Here is a 26984-nt window from a genome sequence, read left to right on the forward strand (position 1 = left end):
CCTGTGTGGAGGTGGTTTGACTGCTCTGTGGAACCGCTGAGGTTCTAACATTTGTTCTATGATGTCATTACTTGGAAAACATTCTTTTATGAGTGGAAAATGGATGAATTATTATTTTAATTAGAGTACACTTCATGCAACCTCCAGTACACCTTTCTGTCGTTCTTATATTGCCATTCTCTGACCGCCCTTGTGTCGCTGAACAGTCCAAAGAAAGGTAAATACCGTATTTTCCGGTCTACAAGTCGCTCCGGAGTACAAGTCGCACCAGCCATAAAATGTATAATAAAGAAGAAAAATACATATATAAGTCGCACTGGAGTATAAATTGCATTTTTGGGGGAAATTTATTTGATAAAATGCAACAACAAGAACAGACATGTCATCTTGAAAGGCAATTCAAATTAAAAAAAGAAATGTTGTTTATTCAGTTGATTTTTTTGCGTTTTGGCTGCATGCACATGTGGGTTGTCTCAGAAGTTCAGTAAATGTGGAAACAATGACCTTGAATATAATTCACTTGGTAATCAAGCAGATTATCAGATATAGGTGCTATATCTGAACTGGGCACTTCCAGCTGCACTGTAAATCAGCAGTAAAGCTTTACTGTCAAATTTATTTTATAACATCTTACTTTTCCCCCTTTACATTCTTTCATCATGAATTTGGCCCTTGACTGAAAGGCCATAGGTTCAGTTGCCTTGGCTGACATTGGTATAAGAGTTCATGACCCAATTCACAGCTGAGGTGCCCTTGACCACAGCCGATAACTCCTCCAATTACTCCCATGTCACCAGTCCAATGTCTCTTCTAATGTGCCAAATTGCGACCAGAAAGATCTTCTGTATAAACAGGAATTGGACCGGCAGAATGCGGAGTGGAGAATTTGGGAGAGGGATGCTTAATGGGGTGTACTCGCTTGAGTGTCGTGTTGCATTAGAGGCTAATAACCTCCCTTAGATTCAGCACAACACCCCGCCTCCCTTCCCAGCCCGCATCAACCGCCCTACTCGTATTTATTACGGTCGGCAAGGCCATGGTGATGAGACGATCAATATTTCTGGGATGATGAGGGAGAACCTGTGCGGTCTTTGCCGTCTCTCCCGTGGCACTGCTTCAGCAGGTAGAGATCAAAGCACAGAGGACTTCTGAGATGGTGTTGGGATGGGAGGCGACGGGCGAGACTGATGAAGTCCGTGCTACTGTGTGTCCTCTAAACACACACACACTCAATCAGACTGCGTAGCGTCCTGTACTTTTACTCTCTGTATGCACACTGGCTCTTATTTGTTGTGTTATCTGTTTATTTATTATATATTATTACTCTTATTATTTATTGTTTGTGCCTTCTTGTTTTTTATATTGCGTCGTTTACTTGTATGTCTATCGTGTAATATGTCTTGTCACCGTGGGATAGAGAAAACGTAATTTCGATCTCTTTGTGTGTCTCGGCATGTGAAGACGTTGACAAGAAAGCAGACTTTGACTTTGACTTTTGACTATGTCCTTGCTATGTCCTGATTAAAAAGTTTGACCCGATGCTTTTTATCTATCCTGTTGCAGTTGAAATTGAAACTGAAAATCAGGTTTTCCGACACGGTGAGACACAGCGAGGCTCCATAATGCAAAGTATCAGCTACGCTTTGCTACTGTAACTGAAGAATTGCAAAAAAAAAACATTTGACATATCAGCGTAGAAAATATTTTCTTCATAGTCTTTGAGGTGTCCCAAGATGGCTGTGCAGGTGGATTCAGGATTTTTTTCTTTTTTTCTTTCTCAAAATGCACCACCCAAAGTAGAAACTATTGAAATACAAGCATTTTACAGCTCTTACTTTTTCTGCTCTGTTCTCTTTTAACAGTGGCCTCCATGCCAAACATTTTTTTAGTGATTGTGTAAATGTGAAATATTATTTGGGCTGCACTGTTATAACTCAGTGAGAAGGGAGTTCTAAACCTAAAGGGAATTCATTTATCATACAAGTTAAAAAGTAGTTTTGTTTTTTTCCTCCCACAATCTTACATTTTGAGTAGTCGCAGTCGCTTAGACAACAAAATGGAATACACCCGAAATGTTTTTGGAAGGTGTACCGTATAGAGCTTGAAACCCAAACAAATTTTTACTGCTGTTTCAGGTTTTTGCTGCTATATTGTTACAGTAGCTGTATCAAGGAACTTCATGCAGTAATAGTATCGTATTCAGATTTTTTTAATCACAACACCACATGAATAAATCAATATAGCCACATGCACATTGGTATGTTTCCTAACTATATAGACATGAATATAAGACTCATAGTATAGAGTTGTAGCCTGACATCTGCATGTACGTATATCCTATGAAGCAGCAGCAGCACACTTGCCTCTGATCAGTGTGTCGCTCGTGTTTCTGCACCACAAAACGGAATTGCACTGCTCTCCTCTGCTTTCCCTGGTATGGCCTTGAGCTGCCATAGTTAGCCACAGACATCGGGGAAGCTCTAGCATCCATTTTCCTTCACTTCAACCATTAAACCCCTCCTCCGGGATCCTCCTTCCCTGACCGAAGCCTTACTAGCAAAACCACTTCAATCATGTTGACCCGACCAAGCCACAGAATTGCATCACAGACACCACCATCAGTGGTGCTGATCCCTCATCCCAGCTGAGCAAAAAAAAAAAAAAAAAAAAACACAGCGCCCCCAAGAAGCCTTCTATCTTCAGTCAGGCTGCTTGTGCCTCCACTGTGGGTGTTGCAGCTGCTTCCACGCAGACAGCGGAGCAGGTGCAGCTGGTCACTCGCTCACACTTCCAATACATCTTCACTTTTGCTGATGACATCATGCTCATCTGATGACACATCTGGCACAGACTTTTCCTAATGATGTTTCCATGGACTGCAGTTGACTCCCCGAGCCGCTGAAAACAGTCAACAAACACTGCTGCCATGCCTTGATGCTCATGAGTATATCAAGTGGCTATAGCTACTTCACCCCTCCCCCGCTAGGTCACACTTTGGTGGAAATAATCATATAATCTCTGTGAGAGATAGCAACTTTGACGCCTGAACAAGCACAGCTTCTGGAAAAGCAAACTATCCTTCTGCAGTGAGCAAAGTGCATGGAGCGCCCCAAAACAGTCTTATGATTCTTATGATTCTGGCTCTGAATTCCCCATAATATATAATGAAACTTATCCCATGAAGCTTACCGTAAAGCGCACCATTATTATTATTGTTACTATTATTATTATTATTATTATTGGTAATAACTGTGGTAAATTAGGATACAGCTAAATTCACAGTACATTGCTATAGATTCCACCCATTATCAGGATTGTGTCATGATGTAAAGGAAATAAAAAATACTTTGTATATGTGCTTATAGATCAATAATAAAAACTTTCAGAGAGACTTCAATGTAGAATTTCAAACCATGTAAGACACAGGTGTTAAACTGTTTGTTTTTTTAAAGTAACTTGAACAATAATTGAACAAACCTGTCCTCAACTTCTGATTTCAAAAGTAGTCATACAACATTTTGTTGTGTTTACAGTATGAAGAAAACAATGACACAATTAGACATTTATCTGGTTTCATCCTCTTAAGGCTAGTATTGCCATATTGTTATTGTGTGCCTTGTCATCTTTGTGGTCCTGCTGCAACCTTGATTTATCTTAAGGGAAAATAAGGAAAAATAAAGATGATTCAGACACCTAACCCGGTAAGTGGGGACAGCAGTAGAGTAGGTGGGAAAACTAGGTTACCACTTGCTAAATCCTAAGTATCAAGTGTTGGTGGATGCGCTCGTTGATTCAATAATCTCAACAAAATATGTCTTCCAGGATTTTTGCCTTCCCACCATATTGAGTCGATCGACAGTGTCACTTTTCTGGCAAATAATCCTTTCCCAACACTTAGCCCCGAGCAATGGATGCCTCTTAATCCACAGATCGAATGTGAGAGGGGACTTTTCATGTATTTTCAGTCAGCAGGTGCTCTGTGTGCATGAATTGCAAATCGTAATTGTCCATCATGTGCACGTCTATGTAAGAGTTGATGACGATGGGCTCATCTGGAGCATCGTCAGTACGTATGGATATAAGCTTGAGCCACAGTTCCTGCAGATGGGAATACTAACCCAGCGGTAAGAGCACCCCTGGGAACATCCATGTTGCTGATGCATTATAAATCATTCAAGCCATCTTTTTGAAAGCAATATCCTCTCCTAAATGTTGACTTTTCTTTGTAGAGCAAATGTTGTAGGATGATAGAGGTGGTGGGGGCGTGGGAGGGCTAAGCTGCAGAAATTGAAAATTGATCAGGCAGTGTGTGGGAGGGTGATATCTCAGGCACTACAAATTTACCCTGAGACTTTTAGTTGGCATTTACAGCAATGTCATGAGAGGAAGCATCACTACCTATAGCTACATCCTCCTCTGCCCCTATCGTTTGGAGCAGGAGGGAGTTTGAATCTAAATTGTTCATATCTGGACCAAAGGGAGAAGGGGAAAATGCTGCATTGCAATAAGCACAACATGATTTTTTTTACCATGTGACTGTGTATGCAGATTTGTCTTTTTGTGTTAGTATTGGGAGTGGGACTAGGTGGGAAAATGACAGTTGGTGGCTGCCACAAAATGTCATTACCATTATCAAATACCTCATGACACAACGTCATGAAGTTAATTACAACATCTAAGTCACTTGATCATTTGGTCCAATGGTACTTGCAAGAACTCCTTTCACGTTTTTGTGAGCAGTTTTATGTCAGCACACGAAAGCAGCCTAGCAGTCAATAAATATGAGGGCCTTAAAGAAGAAGGAAGCACACCGGTGAGCTGTCAGGAAACTGTCATTAATTCTCCTGTCTTCTTCTTTTGCAGCACGGGATAGAAGATCTGACAAGTGAGGAGAGAGGACTTCTCTCTAAGGAGAGGAGCTGAAAAACTTTCTCATCCTCTACAAGCTGCCAGGGTCCAGTATATCAGCCCATGATTGGCCTTCTCGTGGCTGGAATGCACATCTAAGCTCCGGCGCAGGAACATTGTATGTTCGACGCTTGCACTCGCTCTCAAGGACCATGTGGTTTTCACCGAGGAGAAGTTGTACCCCTTTGCAGAACTGTAAAAAATCCCACAGTTGCCCCAGGATCGCCTTGTCCTTGTGGCTATTAACCTTTTGCTGGTGCTTTGCGACAGTGAGGGGTCAGAGCTACCATCCCACCGTCAACACGCAGTATGGCAAACTCCGAGGGGTGAGGGTACCCCTGCCCAGTGAGATACTTGGCCCGGTGGACCAATATCTTGGGGTCCCTTACGCTGCCTCACCAGTTGGGGAAAAACGCTTCACACCCCCTGAGCCTCCTTCCTCCTGGTCAGGGATCAAGAATGCCACCCACTTTGCTCCGGTGTGCCCCCAAAATATTCACAACGCCGTTCCAGAGATCATGATGCCCATATGGTTCACCTACAACCTGGATATAGTTACCACTTACATACAAGACCAACATGAGGATTGTCTTTATCTTAACATCTATGTTCCGACAGAGGATGGTGAGTGTGTCTCGCAGTCAGGATGAAAGCAGTTCTCTCCGCCCTCTCTGTCACTTCTTAACCTTTTTTTTTTTTTGCGTATGAGCATGACCTGTCGTCTGGCGCATGCTGTGTCTGTGTCAGTCATCTCAACCTATCATCTTTAGTCTTTTCATCAACTCTCCCCTTCCATGTCACTCTTAAATGATCCTCTTTTGATGACTAAACGACTTACAATGACAAAATTATATTCAAAGAAGGGAGACATTGGTTGTGCACTTTCCTACCCTCACTGTCTTGACTGTGTCGGGGATATTAGTGCTAAGTAGCTTGCCTCATAAGTGAATGATCTTGAAGGTTGGTGAAATGCTGTGTCTGGTACACGAGAGGCCTGTGGCGTCAGCCGAACCTATGTAAGACCCTGAATTTTCCTTTTCACATGGAGAGCTCATCTAAAAAAGATTATGGGAACCACACATTTAAATTTGGCTGTTCTGAATGGCCGCTATTATGGCACCAATAGAAAACTGCCCAGGAAAATGGGTTTAACCTATAAAGCGCTCACCACTGATTCAAATGATTCAAACTGACATGACTTCAATTTTTGATGCCGCAGAATGGCGAAATCTGACCAGAAATTGTGTGGCCTATAATGGGTCTTAAATAGAAGCGCATGTGAATATGGGCTTCCTGTGTCCCAGGATGCAGCAAATTCATTCCACCACTTTGGAATATTTCTGCAGGAACACCTACTTACTTTTTCAACAGGTCCTCTGTGGTTCTTGTTGATGGCTCGAGTGACGGGGTGGGGGGTGGGTGATTTGGGGTTTGACAGATTTGTTGCATGTTACTTGCAATATTTTCCAGAGCCACCTGTTATTTTGTAGTTTTTTTCCCATTCATTTTACAGTCAAAAGAATATCCAAGGAATGTGCCCGGAAACCCAACAAGAAAATGTGTAGAAAAGGAGGTAGGTAAACAATCCCACATGTAATGAAATGAAATGAAAGAAAAGAAAAGAAAAGAGGAGGGCGGAGCATCCTTCCCAAGTTGCCATTATCAGCGTCAACCAAGACTCCCGGCAATGTTCTAATGCTGATGAACGCAGGAACTAGATCTTCCTTGACAGCGATTGTGCTGCCTTCCATGAGGCTGTGCATGCACTAGTGTACCAAAAAATAAATTTAAAAAAAAGAACAGTTAATAAAACAAATGTTGAAGCTTTGTCGAGCATGTCTAAGAATTACTTGCATCTTATTCTTGATAGAACTGTATTTGGATGATTTTTATCTTATTTATTTTGATAAAATCAGCAAAAGTTTGTTTTCGTGAAATTAGACTGTCAAATTTTAACTTTGTATGCAAAGTAATGCTTCGAGTTTATCTTAAAGTACAAATTCTGACAGCACTTTGGATGCAATCCTATTTCTTCAAATAGAATGCTATGTGAGGAAGATTGATCTACTCCAAGTCTTAACTGTTATAAAATTGCTATAGGTCTTCTGAAAGAATATATCGCAAGTCCAAAAGTGCACTACTTGCTAATAGCAATAGAGCAGTTGATTTATCTAATTTCAATTACTAGGCTTGAAGAGAACACTGAAAAGTTGAGATACATTCATGCAGATTGATGGTTGAAATGGGTTTAGGTTTTTTGACTATGTAACTTGCAATTATTAAATGAGGGTGTACAGTTCTTATAGAGTGAGGGAGAGCCAACTCATACCATTGCCGTGTTTGCGTCATTAGGTCTCATTTTGTCCTGCACAACAAATTCAGTCAACTGGGAAAGGTGAAAAATACTTTGCGTTATATCGCAGCAATTCAGTACCTTACTAAATTGTTGTCATGCTTTTAGTACTAGTCATCAAACATGTTTAATGTATTCAGAAACAAATAATGACAGTGTCTTGAAGAAAACCCTTTGTGACAAAATATTGATAGTTTCCATTGGCGAACATTGTCATGCTAGACTAATAAATTGCAAATTTGGTAATGTCAGGAAAAAGCCTATATCCTACTGAGGGCTGAATATTTTCAACTGTTGGCAAATGTAGCTAAATGTGCGTTCACGTTGTGTTTGACAGGGTTCGTTCGAGGTCGTAAATGTTTTCAAAACGTTCGCCAGATGTACGTTAACAGATTTAGTGATTTTCCTTGTCCCAAAAAATTTTAAACATGTTCAAAGGTCCGTTGTGACAAGATAAATCGAAGCAAACATCTGGTGACTGTTTGGCCTACATTAGCGACCTTGAATTATCCCTGGAGAGAAACCAACATTGGTTGCCTTCGAAAACACTCACAATGTTCGCCCCTAAGTGGAAAAGGGGCTTTACCATTCTGCTGAAGACTAAAAGGCACTGCATATCCAGAGGCAGTATTTCTAAGAGGATACTCAAGAAACATTTGTCAAGGTCATGTTTTTGCAAAGATGTCCAGTTCATAGTAATATAACAGAAAGTTTAAATATCCATACATTTCACCCTGAATGCTCACGAGATCATGTTACTTTTAATTGATTGGACATATTTACTATTTGAATTGGGTCATGATATTTTACTGGCAATAAAGCTTCACTGTAGCCAGAGATACAAAAACAATGACACGTGGAAACTGCAATTTCACTTTATACGCTTGTTAAAAATCACAGTGTTTTGTAAAAACACACGGCTAATTCACAGAGTGTGCCCTAAAGGACTTAACAATTAGCCTTTAGACTGAAACAAAGCATATCTTGCTCCACATGAATGAGTTGGCTCCCAATTTCCATAGAAGCAATTGACAGCGTGTGGCCTCACTCTGTGCACCCATACATTCTACTTTGGCAAACCAATTTTATTTGAGACAGGCCCTCTAGGCACTTCTGTTTCAGAATTAGTCCCAGATGTGAAATACACACAGAAATATCTCTTTAATATTACCATACCTCTTGATTTTTTTCTTCAATTATCTCCCTTAGGTTCAGTAAAGGGGAAATGGTTTTATTATAAGTTTCATATATTAGTTCTGTGACACAATATTATGAGAAAAGCCGGTTGTAACATTGGCCCCCTGTTGCCATAAACATTCAGGGCATCATTTACTCTCAAACTCTCGCTTCATTTTAATGACACTTTAAAAAAGAGTCTAATCTAATCGTCTAATCTTCTCTTATGTAGAATTAGCGGTGCTAATAAAGCAGAATTTACTATCATAGGTAATGCAGGAATTGACCTATAAAGCCTACGTGCTTCCAAAAGGGGAATTACAAAATGAATAGTTGTCTGAAGTATTTACGATGAATACACTGCATTGAAAATGCAACTTTGATTTTATAATGATGACATTTAAAGCAAACACTAAATTATTACTAATGGGGGAATTCTGTTTCGATGGTTGCAAAGCAAATGAAGTGTAGTAGTCGTACGGGGTGCTAATAACATTTTAATTCCCAAATTTGAGAAATCTATAAATACGGTTCCCCCGGAGGAAATCATGATTAATCCTCAGAAATACGATAATATGCTTGTTTTTCCCAGCATCGGCCCTCTTACCCAGCATGAAACACATTTCTTGCATAGTGATGCTCATCAAATGACGACGAAATAGCTTCGTCAAAGTCAAAGTCTGCTTTATTGTCAACGTCTTCACATGCCGAGACACACAAAGAGATCGAAATTACGTTCCCACGGTGACAAGACATATTACACGATAGACATACAAGTAAACGACGCAATATAAAAAACAAGAAGGCACAAACAATAAATAATAAGAGTAATAATAAATAATAAATAAACAGATAACACAACAAATGAGCTTCACGTTTGGTAGAGGTGCTGCTTTAGGATACTTGCTCAGGAATATGGGCTTCCAATAAGACTTCTTGAATTCTTCTTCTTTGTGGTCCCGTACAGGTTGTTCCACATTTTTCTGATTTATTCGAAGACTTTTAAAAAAACAAAATAATATATGCCTTCTCATATTATACATTATTTAGTGTTGCTTGTAAATCAGACATCGACGCTGTTTGGCAAAGTTGCTAGAACTAAATCTTTGATGTTTAGTACAGCTAAGCGATGACTCAGATATCATTTACGACAGAAACAAGAGTCTTTGTCGTTTGCTTTAATAGCCCGTTGCATGCTGAGCAGGTTGCCACCGAGGTTATGTGGAGGTGCTCAAAATTGCAAGCGCAGCACGGTACCACCCCCCCCCCCCCCTCTCGCTGATAATTATTACACAGGGCACCAGAGATGGTGGTCATGTTTCCAGTAGTGTACTTCAACGCACATTTTGAAATTACAGTAAAAATCATTAATAGACAAAGAAATATTGGAATACGTTGAAAGCCAGGCAGCATTTACGTTCCGGCATTACTAACTAACATTAAGAAAATGCAGTAAAATCAACACGGCTATAACTTACATAGTACATGTCAAGGATAAGATAACTTGTAAACAGAGCGAAGGTTCGCATCATCTGATCCGAGCCTGCAAATTATAATTGGATTTTAATGAAGCTCTCTCTCTCTCTATATATATATATATATATAGTCTCAACACTTCTTCTAGCAGAAAAAGAAATATAAAACTATACATTATCTACATTCTATATAATATTAAAAAAATAGGTCACCTTGCCATGACCCAGCGGCACATCTTTTATTTTCATTGAGTTAGAGTGTTTGGAGACATGAAGCTTCAATTATGTGTAATAAAAACGTGCATGGTAATAGGAATAAAGGAAAGGATTTAACGCAGAAGAGCTTTTGAAGAAGACTATCACTCAGTATTCATAAAACATGAAGGCAAAAACAAAGGATGAGCATATGAGTCATTGATTAGCAAACTAAGGCCAGTTGGGATTTTTGGTTCTGACACTTAAAACCTTTCTTGATGAATTCATTAATGCACTGATCCAAACACTAATGCAGACTGAATGATGAGGAAATTAAAGAACAGTGTGTCACGCTGTGTAAGGGGAAGGAGAGACACTAAACTCGGAGCTTATCTCTTCCACCCAACTTCAATTATTCACATATTGCTGGTGAGTTGAAGCATATAGAAATCCGGTCACTGGTTTTCTCAAAATTAAAATAGTCGATTAAAATTGGGATCTTGCCGTCTTGAGACAACAAAATTTAAATTGCTTTTCGCTTTAAGTGAATGCAGTTTTACAGTGTAAGTTGTTCTGCTGCAGTTTTTGAGAGCAGGTTATACCTTTAAAAGAATAAACATTATCAAAAGTATCACCCTATTGATCTGCTTCTCTTGAGGCAGAGCTGCACTGCTAAATTTTGTATACAGTACTTTTTGTCATTTGTTCTCTTTGTAAAATATATTTTGACCTCAGGTCTCTCTCACTGCGAGTGTAGAAACTGTTCTTAGTGTTCTTCTCAACAGCTTTTAAGAGACACTCATCCTTCCCGAAATTAAGCACTCACTATGAGTCTTTGAGAAAAGTGCAGCCATATCAATGCTACATTTGCTTCTATTTTGGCTCCTCCAAGTATCTTTTCTATAAAGGCTGTGGACTACTGCAACTAATACTGGTGGCAGGGCTGAACGATTCCATCCAAAGATTTGCAAATCAGCCAATTAACTCGAAACTTTGGACACTTTTCAGTTATGCTTGGTGTTGGGATGCAGAGTATGAATGCTGTGATATTCATCCAATTCTGCTTAGACCACAGTATGTCTTCTCATCACAGCCAGTAATGCTCAGTACACAATAATCTGCCGGTTGGCCCACTTCAACATGCCAAAGAAAAAGAGGGAAAGGCCGAGGAAGTCTGTGCAGCAAGAAGAATGGGTGAACATTTCCCAACATGACAGTAAACATTGGCCTTTGTGCTTTGACAACAGTCAATGCCTCCCTTTGAATACGACAGCAACGAGCACTATTATTGAGCCGGGACACTCACTGACCCAAGTTAGTCCAGTCACGCTGATTTGTGATGCAAGACTTGACCAAAGCAGGAAGTTCACACTTCGAGCCCCACCGCCGTTTTACTGTTCGCTTTTCACATTAATTGCTATTCTTTGAGTTTAGACCAATTGAAGTGAATAGAGAACACGTATACACACACACACACACACACACAAACACAATCAGTTGCCTCTGGTATGTCTATTAGCTTAGTCAAGCAGCCTGCGGAAAATTTGTCTTTATTTTTTCAATTCTCTTTTTTTTTCATTAATTCCCCAATTTGTGAGTATTAGTTATCTGTACACGGACAAAAACATTGATCATTGCTGGTAACTGATATCAAAAGGAGTCCTATTGTGTGGTGTGGATATGTATGTACTATGTCTATGTATATATCCGTGTATGTGTGTGTATATGTATATGTATATATATATATATATATATATATATATATATATATATATATATATATATATATATATATATATATATATATATATATACACACATACATCACAGCACTCCTTTTGCTGTCAGTTATCAACGATGATTGATGTAAGTCTTGTAAGATTTGATTGATAATACTGATGTTTACATGATTATATATATGATATAGAAGAACCAGAGAAGTAATGATTATATACCTTTACCTCATTTTATATTTAGAATCTACTAAAGATACAAACGTGCCTTCTTCCACATTAGACAGGCAGCAAGATTTTTTAACCCGATTTTTATTGGTTTTTACTTCATTCTTTTGAGAGCAGCTGAAGCACAGTGTGAATTTTTGGCTGTCCTTTACGGCAGGATTACAGCCTCCTTAACCTTTCAGCTGCGTTCTCCATCATTCGCTCTTACGTGTCCCTACCAAGCTGTTCCTTAACCTCTCCTCCGAGAGCCAGATTGAGGCGGACGTAGACAAGGGAGATAGCGTGAGATCACAGACAGAAGGAGATACAGATCCGGCCTCTCTAAAAGAGGAAAATGGCTACCTGAGGATTAGAGACTGACTATAACTCCTTCAAATTGTCAAGCCTGCAACATTTCACATTTTCACAAAATCCCATTCCACATTCTAACCTTTCTGATATTTAACTCCGAGGCTCATCTGCTGTCACGGAACCTTTTTCCTTTGCAAAGGCATGGCAGTTAACATTCAGCCCTTCTATGTATTGAGGGAATGGTTGATTCATTTAATAAATCTCATGAGTCTTCCCGTATGAGTAAATTAGTGCATGCTCTGGTTTCTTCATGAGCACCTCCAAGGCAAACTCACATTTTGTCTGTGGTTGCACCCTGCTAAAATGTAGCATTTTGCCACACTTGATGTAACCAACAAGTCAGGTTTTGCTTATTTGAATCGTGATCAGATGATTGTGACAGGATTCCATTTTCCCTGTCAATGAGCATTAATGATACTAGCTATCATTACCCATGGAGCCTTAGAGATCGCCCATGCGAACAAAATCCTTCATTCATTTTTGGAGTATCACAAACGATCTCACCTCCTGTGGGTTTCAACCTAGAAGCTCAAATATAGTCTTGTCACCCAAGTCGCTCCTTATTTGGGCATCATGTTAAACTGAAGGCCCACGTTTGACACATACAGGCTCACCCACACCATGATTTATTGTGACAGAGGCTACCCTGTCGACACCTGCCATCCAATCCATGCCTGTCTGGAACACTAATACTCAATAAGCTTGCTGTTATTCACCCTCCTATCATCAACACCAGAGGAAGCTAAAATAACAGGCAATAGGCCATCAAAAAGACTGAAATATTTTTTTTCAAATGTTAGTTGTTATTTTTCTAAAACATTTACCCATCTAACAAATTAAAAAAATGACGATTGAAAATGAGACAGACAGTTACAGTGTAGCACTTGTCAAACACAAAAGCTTTATTGTCTCGAAAAGTAGTGTTAAAATTGCTAGTATAGTTTTTGGAGCTGGAAATTTAGATATGTGGATTTTGTTTTTATTTTACTTTTGTTTTTATTTTTATGAAGTGCTCTTTGTTGTTTTCATCTCCAACTTTTGCACATCCACACAGACTCTTGAGTGCTTTAAAACATCTCAATGTACAACCAACAGTCCATGGCCCCTTACTTACGACCATATTGGCATTTTTACAATTTACAAGAGCCTAAGAGTATTCACATTTACCTGAAAACTCGCACACAACCTGTCCGGCATTTCATTTTCAATCTCATATACAAAGTCATGCAGCATGTCCAGTTCACCGAGATACACAAGTTGGCACATGGAGCAATACAAAGGTCCCTCCACTTTGCACTTACTGAAATATTCATGACTCTGCAATTTACATTATGAAATAACTAACTATGGTCACATAGGTAGAAAATGTTGGTTGTTTAAATGCTGTTTGTTACCAATGAGGATTGTCTTTAATTTACATTGTTAATCAGTTAGTTAACGAAATACATTATGTATGTATGTAGAATATGTAATGGGCAGAACATAGAAAACATGGAATGCTCAAAAGCGTCAGAGCATAAGTGAGTGTGGTCATTATCTAAAGAACCACAGAAAATGATTTATTTATATATTAGCTTTAATCTGCAAACAAAAAACACACAGTTGAGTTATAAACTCTAAAGTGTGTAAACATTTTTATGGTACACCATAAAACAGCGAATCATATGCGTTGGCTTCATTGGTTGACTCACTGAAGGCCACTCTGTTTGCAAACAAAAGGATATGCATACCAAAATAAGTGTACACCAAGAAACTTTCTGTGCAGGAAAGCAAAAAAAAAAATAGACCTGAGCACTGCAAGTTTATATGGTGTTCAGGTGCCCTGGAGGGCTTGCACTTGCATGCCGCACAAGGACAACATCACATTACTTACCGTGTGGGGCGCAGAGACAACTTGCTCACATTAGCACGTATGCGTGATACCCACAATCTCTTGTTTTATTCAAATGTGGCCACCTCTTGGGAAGCGGAAAGCCTTGCTCTTGCTTAGGCCTTGTAGTTTAAAGCCTGATCTCTTGAGCATGTTCATGTCAATTAACATGTCGTTAGACAGTTAGCCTGTTGTCTGCCACCTTTGTTTTTTCAGCCTCCCGACAATCTCGTTAACATCATATGCTGAGTTAAGAATAGTTATGAGGTTCGTTTCTGGAGAGAACACGAATTCTCCAAAGTATCATTTAATGGCACTCAATATTAAAATAAAACTGAATTTTAAGTCTAAATAGGAGAACATGAATTTGAATAAGAGCTCACTTATAATTCAATGCAATGTTATTTTTACAATTTCTCCAAATTGTGGAGCTTATTGGTGCTTTTAAACGTCATTCCTTATATTGCTGAAAATGTATAAAAATGTTGATTGTTCTCCATTTGTTACAAAAGGTACTTTCTTTCTTGTATTATGTATTGGCTGAATTGATTTTGTGAATTTTGTAATAGTGTCAAAAAACACCATGTTAAGAAGGAGTAACAGTACCACTGAAAAGAAAATGGCTAATGTGTTACAATTTGTAATTTTCATCACATGCTTCTTATGTGACAGAATGGTTTATTTAGGGGGTCTGATGTGCCACAATTCTGAATGACGTCATAACACATAGATTTAAGCTGATAATATTGCTACTTCAGTCCTTTTTTTGTTTTTCAGACAGATACATAGAATTATGTTCTATTAGGTAATATTGCAATTTCTTCAATTTTTTTCTCATTTTACAAATGTTTTCTTGTACTTTTGACATCATTCTCATATTGTTCTTTTTTGTATGGCACTAAAAGTCCTTTGTACCCGATGTTAATGAGAACAAATACTTCAGTTTGTTTCTTGTGATCTCAACTGCTGCTGTAGAAACTTCAATGAAATCTAGCACAATGTCCTTAGCATTGTTGCTTGCTTTGAAACATACCTGTTCCTCTCTATGTCTCTTCCTCCTTCGCCAAACAGGTGCCCATGCAAAAAAACAGAGTGAGGATTTATCAGACAACGACGGTGATGAAGATGAAGGTATTTTCGTGGTGAACCAAGAAAATGCATGGTTATTCAAATTTATTTCTTTGTCTTCATTTAGTGTTTTCTTTTTCTCATAATGAACCAGTGTCACGTTACAATGTTAAGTTATTTATTCATTTATTTTCATTTCCAAGTGAATGAATGTGATCGGCATTTGAATTCAGCCACCGTTATCACGCCAAAGTCGAACAAGATCAGGTGGCAACCTAGATGATCGCACTTAACTCATATGAATGTCTCATGTTGACAAGGTGTTGTTACAAGGCTACAGGTGCCGGTAAGTGACCCCTGTGGAGGTGTGGTCAGCCACCGTGTTTGTGACGACGAAAATTGCCAAGAGGAAGCGAGGCGGCGGTGTCATATCAGCCTATTCAGCAGGTCTTCCGGCAGATTTAGATGAGGAGAGGCGGTTCACGAGGACCGCTGGAGAGGATTAGAGGCGAGTGGTGTTAAAAATGGAATGTTACTGCTCAGCAATCGCATTGTTCACTTTCCATATTTATCTTGTGATATTCCAGGCTCAGGCTGGATCTCTTGGTGAGATTAGAATGAGAGATGATTCTTGTGCTGCAACAGAAATGTCTTAAATCCTGGAATGTGAACCAAACCCTTGATATCATCCGGCTTTTGCCATGGTGAGCCATTCCAGGGCATTTGAAGCAAGCCTGGTGTTGAGTATCGAGATAAAGTGCTGTCAGAAATTGGATTTTTATTCAGTGTGTTGGCGCATTTGGCGAAGAAGAGGCTAGTAAGAAGTGACCTCATGAAAGCGGAAGACACCTCAGTTTGTGATTTGACATCTCTTGACGCCACTGGTTGAATCTGAAAAGAGACAACAATGCTTCCAGATGTCAATCAATAGGTTTTCTCATCCTGACAGCAAGGTTCTTCAAGCCTGCAGTGTTGTGTCACTTCAAGGTATAGCCACAAGCGTGTGCAAATGCTAGCCCGGAGTCCCGTGGAAAATGCTGACGAGCGTCGATCCGTTTCTCTGGCACGTCTCAACGCTCGTGTTTGCATCGACTTGGTCTCTAAGCCATGCAAGACTACCCAGAATGAAAGTGTGACATGTCTATTCTTTACCGAGCGCGACTAATGCTATTTACAGAACAGGACCGTACAACACACAATACCAGACCAGGGGAATCTCTTCGGTAGCGCTTTAGCTAATGCCTGTTACGGCCATCAATCCCTTAACATGATCGAGAAGATTTTCTTTGTTCTGGTAAACATGTCTTTTTGCAGTGTCAGCCTGAGACAGGAAGACGGAAAGAAGAAATGTTCAGGGAGTCCCTTGTTTCTCTGTTATTCGCCCCCTCTTGAAAACAAGCACCACTGACGGATGGACACGCCACGGCACAATCCAAAAATTCCTCACACGCTTCCTTGTCTTTTACTCAAGCATGCTATTACTGCGGGTAATAGCGATAGCCTTCTGGTGAACACATTGCGTATGTCACTGAAGAAAACGGAATGATTTTTTTGTTTATGTTAAAGGGCAGGTAGAATAGGAACGCACAGAGAACTCCCACGCGGTCACTCCTTGCTGATTCACCTCTCATCCACATTCTCATTCATTGTGCAGAGCTGCTGTCTTGTCTGGCTGCTCAGCACTTCCATCGCTCAGCCCGTGCATTTCTATGCCACCTTAGTTGGCTGTCTGCCTATGTGGGGATAATTCCCTCACTCCCCCTAGCTTTGTGGTAATAAATAAATAAATAAATAAATAAATAAATAAATAAATAAATAAATAAATAAATAAATAAATAAATAAATAAATAAATAAATAAATAAATAAATAAATAAATAAATAAATAAATAAATAAATAAATAAATAAATAAATAAATAAATAAATAAATAAATATTTTCTTATCTGTTATCCGGATTCAAACCAAAAAGTGTTGGCTTCTTCCCTTATCAGTGTAAGCAGCCTGGCTAATTTACATTAGCAAGCCATAATTGTTGCGTCACATACCAGAGAGGCATACTTTTGTTATTGGAGGTGTTGTCGTATTGTACTGACCAGCCTGTACAGAAATGCATGTTCCACTATTGTTGCTACTGCTACCTTTCTATATATTTATTATATATTGCTTGTGTCGCATCACAAAAAACTAAACCACACCTAAAAGCTGTCTCATCCAACAACCTTGTATTTTCTCCAAATGTTTATCCAACTGTGTTTTAGGCAGTTATAATTAGAAGATTTAACTGTATGTGATAATAATAAATACACATTCATAATATATGTACATTCCTTTTTGAAAGCAAGCACTGATTAATGCAAAGGGCTACCAGTTTCATTAAACACATCTGAAAAAACTAAAACACTTGCTTAAATTACATATTTATATACAGCCCTGTGCGATTGTGTGATTGTGATTACTGATGGCGATAAATTTCAGTTTGATTTGATCAAGCATGTGCCAGGTTGCAATACACATACATATAATACAGTAAATGGCGCTGAATGCAAACCACCATTGCACTTGATAAAGAAGAAGAACATGGTCACATGCCTGACAACAGCCAATCAGAGACGACCTTTTACTGATTCGGTTCAGTTTTGAGTTGCCGAAGTTGTAAATTGTCAACCGCCACTAAATGCCAGAAGAAGCACATCAGGTTTCACACATGGAAAAGGCCAAAAGCATATAGCCTTTTTGACAGAAGTAAATGTAGAGGAAGGTAAACAGCAAAATCACCTGTTTAGATACCGCACATCTTTCTGTCTGTCTGTCAGTCCCTGAGGCTTCCCCCTCTGAGCATCCCTGTCTGTTTTTCTTCTTCATGTCTTTCGGGGTGACAGTCAACCCAGTGGCACTGCCACAGTCTATTCAAATTCCTCCTAGGACTCCCTGCGGCAACATGAGTGTGTAGGCCAAGTCGTCGTGATCTACGCTGTCCCACAATAGATCCAATTTTCCAGAGGCCGTTATTACACTGCAAATAGGAAAATGCAAGTTTCCAGTCACCTAGCTGCTATTGTAAGATAAAAGTGGCCATGGAACTAAAGGAAGCAAGGTTAAACACGGCTTCTGTGTACAACGTTGCTCCCGCTAATGAAAAGTAAATGTGTCTGTGAGTCCGTCTGCCTGCTGTTTGGCTGCAGCTCCAGTCAGGAGGGAGTCCGCCACCGAGAGTCTGCGTCTCAAACCATCAAATAAGTAAAGCATGCACGCACTAGAAGGGATAAACAATACTCGCTTGCAAGCACTGATGAGGATAGGCACACAAACACAGAGGCTCCCTGTGGTTACAGTACTGGGGAGCAGAGCCGAGCTCCACCTGCCCGGGTATTATAATTAATTCCATTGCACAAGGATAACTGGATGCCCATATAGCGCCCCCACCCTTCCCCGACTTTTCTCCGGCTGCCTGGATGAAGAATGCTGAACCGAATTGGGGAGTTATTGTCCACCATTCCCGCCATCCCTTTCTTTCTGATGTGACTAGAACGAAGGCTCCTATCCCAGGTCCAGACGTGTTTACATGAAGATAGTTTTATTTCACTACTACAACTTGTATTGTACGGTTTTGTTAATGCCAGACAAACCAGGTCAGTAGAATTATGTAGTCATCGTTGATGTCGCGTAGTACTAGTTTTAACAACAGTAGTTATAATTTAAAAAATATATTGTAACAGGTGCTTTGACAACATAGCTGGCCTTGCTGCCCCTCCTCAAACTGTCTCGTAGTCACTGTATTTTTTTTTCCTTTTCAGAATGACAAAGAAAGAATAGAGACCAAGCATGTTTCATGTTGCATTTTATTTTTCAAGGCCCAGAAATGACTTCCTTTGCAGCCGCACATATTGCACATACCAGAAACTGTTTGTCTTCACCACTACTTCGATAATTCATTTGTTGTTTATTAGTGCTGTAGTCAGTCTACGTTACATACAATTTTTTACTTTTTTTTGTAGAATGGCTCAAGGACTAAAACAAGTCCAATAATATACTGGTAGATTTGACGAATTGACTCACCTCAGGCTCTAGCAGCCCACACTTATTTTTTTTTCCCTCTTGCCCTTTTCCCACAAGTGTCAAGAAATAATTGGTGGAAAAAAAGCACGTGGACATAAAATCTAAAACCTGCAAGACCGATCCATCCTACACATCACATTCATTTCATCTGCATTTTTGTCAAAGTTGTTCGAAACTAGTAAGCATAATGTACATCAGAATGTTTTGTTCTTTTTAGCCCGCAGGTCCACCGTTAAAACAACTTTAACAGTTTTTTCTTTACAAGAAATCTGTTTAGTTTGTAACCTTTTTCAAATTTGTCACCTAATAGCCCCCGGAAACCCTTTTGAAAAAAGAAGTGCTTTTATCAGCAATTCCAACATCCTACCTGCTTGTTGCTTTTGATTTAATCAGTTTTTCTAAGATGACACCTTTCAGGTTTGCTTTGGTGACAGAAACCCATTCTCATTTGATTCTGGTGGCGAACATCTGTCTGTGTGTGTTAGGGATTAGAGAAATAGCTACGGGGAACTTTGGGTCCCCTCACATTATTTTTCTCAGCCGTCATCTCTCCTTGGCTCGACTCTCTTTTCTATGCAACACATCACACCAAGCTCACATTTTGACCACAAGCCACCAGCCAAGCAGGAAGTCACCTTCACCCAAAGGTCATTGCTGCCATTACTGGCGCAGTAGGGATGCAAAGATTCATAGAGGAGGCATTCACTTTCACACGTCTTTCATGTGTGAGCATCCCTGCCATGATTTTTATTTTTTATATAATCTATAGGACACACCTGAGTTAATCAAGGAAATGTCAAAAGAACGCAGTGATTGTACCAAAATGAAAGTGGAAGGTAATGATGGATGCCATCCTCTCGAAGTCAACTGACTCGTGACAAAATTGTTTTTTTCACGCTCATGCTTGCACTTGTTTGTGTGAGAAAAGAAGAAAATTTGTTACAGCGTGTTCCTTCACTTTAGCGCTTTTCCCTCTAAGGGCGAGTCTCACGCAAACACACACGCACACACACTCACACAGACGCAGAGTAACTCATTTGATGTGGATGAAAGGGAATGGAAGCAGATATTCTGTGACATTCCAAATATTGTCAGTGACTTGTAGAAGCTGTATAATTTGGTGTAATGACACAAAATGTTTTGCAAGCAGCATCACGGAGAAGAGACAAAAAAACATGCTGCCATATTTAAATGTGAAAACAGTCTGTAATGGACTTGTCATGACTGAAGTGTGAACCTTGTCCTGACAAGAACATTATAGTAGGATACGTGTCATGTCGCGCCACATCAGGACACTGTCACCCAATGGCTCCCCTCACCGTCGCCCCCACTCGGCAGCCACGCCACCACAGTTGCTGGCCACTGACAGCCGTCGTGTTTCACAAAGTGCTGAATGCCAGCCACACGCTCGCCTCTGTTCTGTGCCAATCCGCTGGATCAAGGGTTAAGGTTGCGCTCATAACATACCAGTGCAAACATGCCCACAGAGTTCAAGATATCACAGTGTGAGCTTGGGGTCCTAATCGAGGAGGTGCAAACAGGACTTTTATCTGACTGGCCCTGGTCGAGCAGGTATTAAATTATTAGGTCGACGGGGGTTTGAGGGCGGAGGTGTAATTTCAGAAGACTTGCCCTCGTGGGGTTAAGCGGTTTGGATGATGGACAGATGGATGGACATCTTGTATATGTCGGGGCATTCCCCCATGTTGGGGAGTAAAGGGAAAAAATATTTGTGAACTTCACATTAGAAGTGGCTTCAGTGTGGATATAATATAACATTTCACTTACAATTCTCATTACATCTCAGTGCACAGAGGACTAGTTACGAATGCTGGTTATAGTTGATGTTGATATTAACTACTATCTGAAATAAGCGGCCCGAGAGTGTGAAAATGTTTTGTATGTGAGAGGGAGTGTCATTGCAATGGGTTTTTATTTGTCTCCTCATTTACTGCAGACCAGCATGTTTTGCACAATAATTCATTTTCTTTCCTTCTGTTTATTTTTTCATGTTTTTTGTTTTTTAATAATTATGCATGGCGTTGTATTCTCACAGTTCTGATATGTGCATTAATGAACTCTCTTTTTCTTTTCTAGCACCGAGCACACTTGCTAATGTTTGATGTTATATATTATGTTGTCACGAGTTTTATTAAGGAATGGTCGATTACATGTTGATTTGTTTGCCTTGACACAGATGAAAGAGGCAGGAGGAGCAGTTTTCTGACGTTAACTCCTGCTCTCAATCATCAAACTCCATCTCATTGTTTAATAATATTCCCTTACATCGAAATAATGTTTTAAACACTCCATGACAGTAGTTGACACAATTGGGTAAGCATCGAGGTGTTTATACATCAGTGTGACTCCGCCCACATTAGATCAGTAAACAGTACTGAACAAATTGAGCTGAAGCATCTTATGTCACACTCCTGAAACAGATTGAACTGTTGTCACGGCGACATGATGAGACTCAACAAAAGATGTGACCGATGACATTGACGTGACTAATTTCTGTTGTGTTTTTATTTGATTTATTTTATGCCCCTTGCTCCTGCCTCATCCCCTATGTATCTGTGGTACATTTGTTTGGTTGTTTTTCCTTCCCATTTCCCTTTGACTCTACTTCCCATGTTTTCTCACTTCACACATCCTCTCCTATTATTGTTCAGCACACATGTGCACGGAGAGTTGTCAGTTGTAAATCACATTTCACTGTCGCCCTCCCAGATACCAGACCAATAAAGAAAAGTCAAAGCTAGTGCTGCACATGCGGTTAAATGCGAATAAACAAAGGGACAATGCGATTGAGATTATGTTAAGGCTGGCGTAGAAAATGCATCTTGTGTGCATATTGACGAGCAGCGTTTGCAGATGTAGATAGGGTCGTCCAGGATACCGTTTTGAAAAAGTCAAATTCAATTTCAACCTCTTGTTTTGTCTTGTTTGTTCTTTGCTTCTCAATTTTGATTTCTTTTTTGTAACTGTATCCTTTTTTTTAGTCGGTCTCTCACGTTCTTCGTCACTTTTTGCCCTTTGCGCCTCTTCTCATTCGCACCACTCTCAGACTGTAGGGGGAAATGAGGGAGCTGGAAAGAGATGGGAGGAATTCAAGAGGGAGATAGGGTTGAACTTGTGATTGAAAGTGATACAAAGTGAGGGAGGGGGCCTGAAGGAGTGAAAATGAGAGTTTCTTGAGCTGTTGCTAGCCTCTCACTAATTTAGAAGACTGCTTCAGACAGAGCCCCTCCTTTCCCATTCTGCCAGTGAATGTGTTTTATCTGGCTTAGCTGTCATTCCAGCTGGACATCCATTTCTGGTCTGGGAATAAAATAAATAGCCTTCAATGTCCTGCACCTCTGTGCAAACAAGTTAGTGAGTGCACACAGGCCCATGCCTAAAAAAAGAAAGAAAGGATGTTGTGTAATTAATGTTTTTCACCGTCAAGCCAAATCAGCCCTTCTCGGTTCGGAAATGTCAGGGTAGCTTCCTCATAGATATGAAGACTAGAAGCGAGCCGTGAGCCAATCTGAAATGGCGTCACCACAGGACGTCCATTTTTAGACAATGGTCGATCACTGCTAACATTACAGTCGATGGAGTGCGGCCTTCAAAATAATACTACGTTGCTCAACACAATCTATTTTCAATCAACTTGTATTGTTGAGTGAACGTCAGAGATTATTGGCACAAAGAATTATGCCCCAGTTTTCCTCCCCCAAAAAATGTCAGTCTGAATCACAGCCACCTCACTAAAGTTTGTAATAAACCAATCTGCTTGTAAATCCATCAAGAATTACAAGAATTTAATTGAGTAAATCATCCAATTTACCGCTGACAACAGCACAACGCAACAGAGCAGTCCTCTGTTCTAAGATGGTCGACGAGTGGCGACGCTGTCGACGCCGCCTTAAGCCATCTCGCCTTCGCGAGAGAAAACTGAGCTTCCTCTGCTTGTCCTCTCTCTTAATAGCTTCTCACTTGCCCATGTTTGGGGAGTCTGTGAGCTTCCTGGAAAGCCAAACACGAGCTTAATAGTTTGTAGAGGTAAATTAAATGTCGTTTGCAGCCGGGATGGCCAATTACTTTAATAGAATCGAAATCGGTTTAATGAGCTGACATTTGCATGGAAGAGATGCAATCGCATGATGCATCCGTGCCAGTCAGCGCCGGTATCTGGGAGGTGAAAGTCAGTTTATTTGTTGACCTACGTGAATGTGAACCGAGTCACCGTGAGCGTCAGTGGGCGAGCATCCAATGTGAATGTGGTAACAATGGCCGCTTTTGCAGACATACGAGACACCGGGGCCAAGCCTGTGATGGTCTACATCCACGGGGGATCCTACATGGAAGGGACAGGCAATATGATTGATGGCAGCGTCCTGGCGAGCTACGGCAATGTCATCGTCATCACCCTCAACTACCGCGTTGGAGTTCTTGGTAAGTTTTGTTTGTTTTTAGCCACATTGTTCACATTTATGGAGTTGCTGGGATGCCTGTAAAGCAAAGGGACGATGATGCATGGGTTGCTTTTGAGGAAAATTGGATGATGATTGTGTCGGTATGATGGTCAGAGAGCAATGACCCTATTTCCTCACACAGTGGCCAGGGCTGAAACTTCATTTTATTATACCAGAATTAGAACCATCTTTGTTGGACAATTATGACATCTAGAATGTTATCTTGCACTAGACAAATACTCCATATATTTAAAAAAAAAAAAAAAAAAAGTAATACAATAGCGTAATGAAGACTAAAATGAAATGAGGCATTTTGGGTGAAAAAAACAGTAACACAAACTAATAAAAACAAATTAAATCAACCAAAATCATTAAATAAAAATAATAATAAGTGACAATTAAGTAATGCACTTGATATGTCCTGTGATGCGATAAAGTGATGCGATAAAATACATTTTCAATGCCAGTAAGTATGACATCAAGAAAATCATCATGAAATTGTGTCCTTGTTGTTGATGGTTCAGATTGACTCACTGATAAATCCTCTTTCAGAAATGCTTTTGTACCTGCACGTATTTGTGTGCGCGCATGCATGCATGTGTGCGTGTGTGTTGTGGGGGTGGAAGTGGAGAGAGCCAGAGAAAGAGGGGGAGTTAAAGGAAAGAAGTCAGCTCCATGGTAACAGCTGCTTGCAACACAAAATGGAGTTTGTTAGCACACTTAGCTTTTTCCTCCACCAATCAGCATGAAGATCATTTCCTGAATATTTTTTACACTGAGACAAATAATTGACACCATTAACTTGAAACAAAGTAGGATTGTTGTCCTCTGTAAATTTTATGGCAACGAATCAGAGCAAATTGCAGCCATTTCTTGACAAAGTTCATCCCGTCAAATTAAAGCAAACCACTGTAGAATTTGCACAAGAGGCTCAATTGTTACATCAATAAATCGCAGAGTCCATGTACTGCATGTTCCATGTTATTTACCCTGTGATATTTACCAGAATGTGCGGCAGCGTTTTAGCAATGGTACTGGAGACATTTTTGTCATTTGGGATACAACACAGATGAAAGTATCCAGTATAATTAATGAATTAAACTGGACTAGATTAGCCTAGATGAATTCTTAGATTTGAGCACCACTCTGAGAGCAGTATTAATTTAACAATATTTATTGTGATTTTAGTTTTCAGTGGGAGGCATTTTCAAACAGAATAATTGAAAGATATCTCAGCATGATGTGGAGCAAATTAATACTGCAAATTATGACAACAACTCAACTCCAATTAGTAGCATTTGCAGCACATAATTAGTATCATTATCATTATAGACCAGTGGTTCTGAACCTGGGTTCGATTGAACCGTAGGGGTTCGGTGAATCGGTCTCAGGGGTTTGGCAGAGCCTCAAACTGCAAGTGTACCTAATCAAGTGACCAGTGAGTGTAATGGAATGGTAAAAGAATGCAGGTGAGATCTATACAGTATGCAATAATAGTAATAATAGCAGAAAGATTGCTTGCAAAGTCTTTTGTCCTGCTGACCTTGTTTATTGTGAAAATGAAATGGTTGGCATGTGGAATGGGCGCAGCTATAAAGTGTTACATGAAAGAGGAGGTTGTTGACTAAGTGTTGCTTTAACATAAAGGACAATGAGTTGCATCTCACATGCATGATGTTTTGTTTCTACCGCATTCTATCGATTTGGCATCCAGTCATCAGACTGCTTCTCTGATATCTTATGATCTTTCAGCAAAGGTGATAGAGTAGAGCCAAAATTTCTAGTCAAGTAATTAAAAAATAAAATATATATATATATATATATATATATATATATATATATATATATGTTTGTTTGTTTGTTTATTATTTTGCATCCCCATTAGCTGTCATAAGCTACCCTGACGTCCTTTTCTCAATTCACATGCAAAATAACGTTTTGTTATTTTTATTCGTATGCAATGCTGATCTGGCTAAAGTGCACCTAGTGTAAGAGTCTAATTACTTTAGAATAGCATGACTGGAGTAAAGATAAAAAGTAGTTCTCCAAATAACAATTTGAGCAAATATTTGATGGAAAGCTACTCAAATACAGAGTAGCTGGCAAGTAACATTTGCATTTAACCTCTGGGCAGAAATTTGATTATATTGAATCTTAAACCGGCGGCTCGGTGGGGCACTGGGTAGCACGTCCGCCTCACAGTTAGGAGGGTGCGGGTTTGATTCCACCTGCGGCCCTCCCTGTGTGGAGTTTGCATGTTCTCCCCAGAGCACTCTGGCTTCCTCCCACATCCCCAAAACATGCTTGGTAGGCCAATTGAAGACTCCAAATTGTCCCTAGGTGTGAGTGCGAGTGCAAATGGTTGTTTGTCTCTGTGTGCCCTGCGATTGGCTGGCAACCGGTTCAGGGTGTCCCCCGCCTACTGCGCCATGACGGCTGGGATAGGCTCCAGCACGCCCGCGACCCCCGTGGGGACTAAGCGGTGCAGAAAATGGATGGATGGATGGATGGATGGATGGATGGATGGATGGATGGATGGATGGATGGATGGATGGATGGATGGATGGATGGATGGATGGATGGATGGATGGATGGATGGATGGATGGATGAACCTTAAACCACATTTATCAGGTATGCTGACATCTGCTTCACAATTTGAAAACAATATGAGTTCTGCCACCTTGCAACTTTACCTTCAGTCCACTGCATACATACTCCCTGATTTATCTGAGTGCGCACAAGCCTTTCTGTAGAGAGGAACATTACCAGCTCTAATTCGGTCAGAGGAAGTGCAACCGGCATTGAGATGATCTGGGTTACTTTTACTCCACGTAGCATTACATTTTGCAAACGTAGACCCAGACAACCATGTGTATATTTCACAATTGAAATTAATGTAGATATTTTCATCAGATCCAAATGTTCTAGTAGTAGTGGTTCAATCTGTTTTCTATACTGCTTATCCTCACTCGGGTTCAGAGTGAGATGAGAACTATGTGCAAGATAAATATATCTTTCTACTTGGCTCCATTTGAATCGTAAAATTGACTAGTCATTACGTCAAACATGTGAAACAGAGTCAGGTGATCTAACTAAGACTCACTGACAAA

At 40.0% G+C, this 26984-nt stretch overlaps 1 protein-coding gene across 1 annotated transcript in view; it reads left to right on the plus strand.

Annotated features, from left to right (window-relative positions):
- Positions 1–26984, plus strand: part of nlgn3a (neuroligin 3a) — a 130034-nt gene that overhangs the window by 23062 nt on the left and 79988 nt on the right. The window contains exons 2-3 of the mRNA XM_061290504.1: positions 4864–5532; positions 23704–23853. Of these exons, the coding sequence (XP_061146488.1) occupies positions 5061–5532; positions 23704–23853 (622 nt within the window). The 5' untranslated portion in view covers positions 4864–5060. The remainder of the gene's footprint in view (positions 1–4863; positions 5533–23703; positions 23854–26984) is intronic.

The sequence above is a fragment of the Syngnathus typhle genome, linkage group LG1 (assembly GCF_033458585.1).
Source record: "Syngnathus typhle isolate RoL2023-S1 ecotype Sweden linkage group LG1, RoL_Styp_1.0, whole genome shotgun sequence".
In the NCBI taxonomy this organism is placed as follows: domain Eukaryota; kingdom Metazoa; phylum Chordata; class Actinopteri; order Syngnathiformes; family Syngnathidae; genus Syngnathus; species Syngnathus typhle.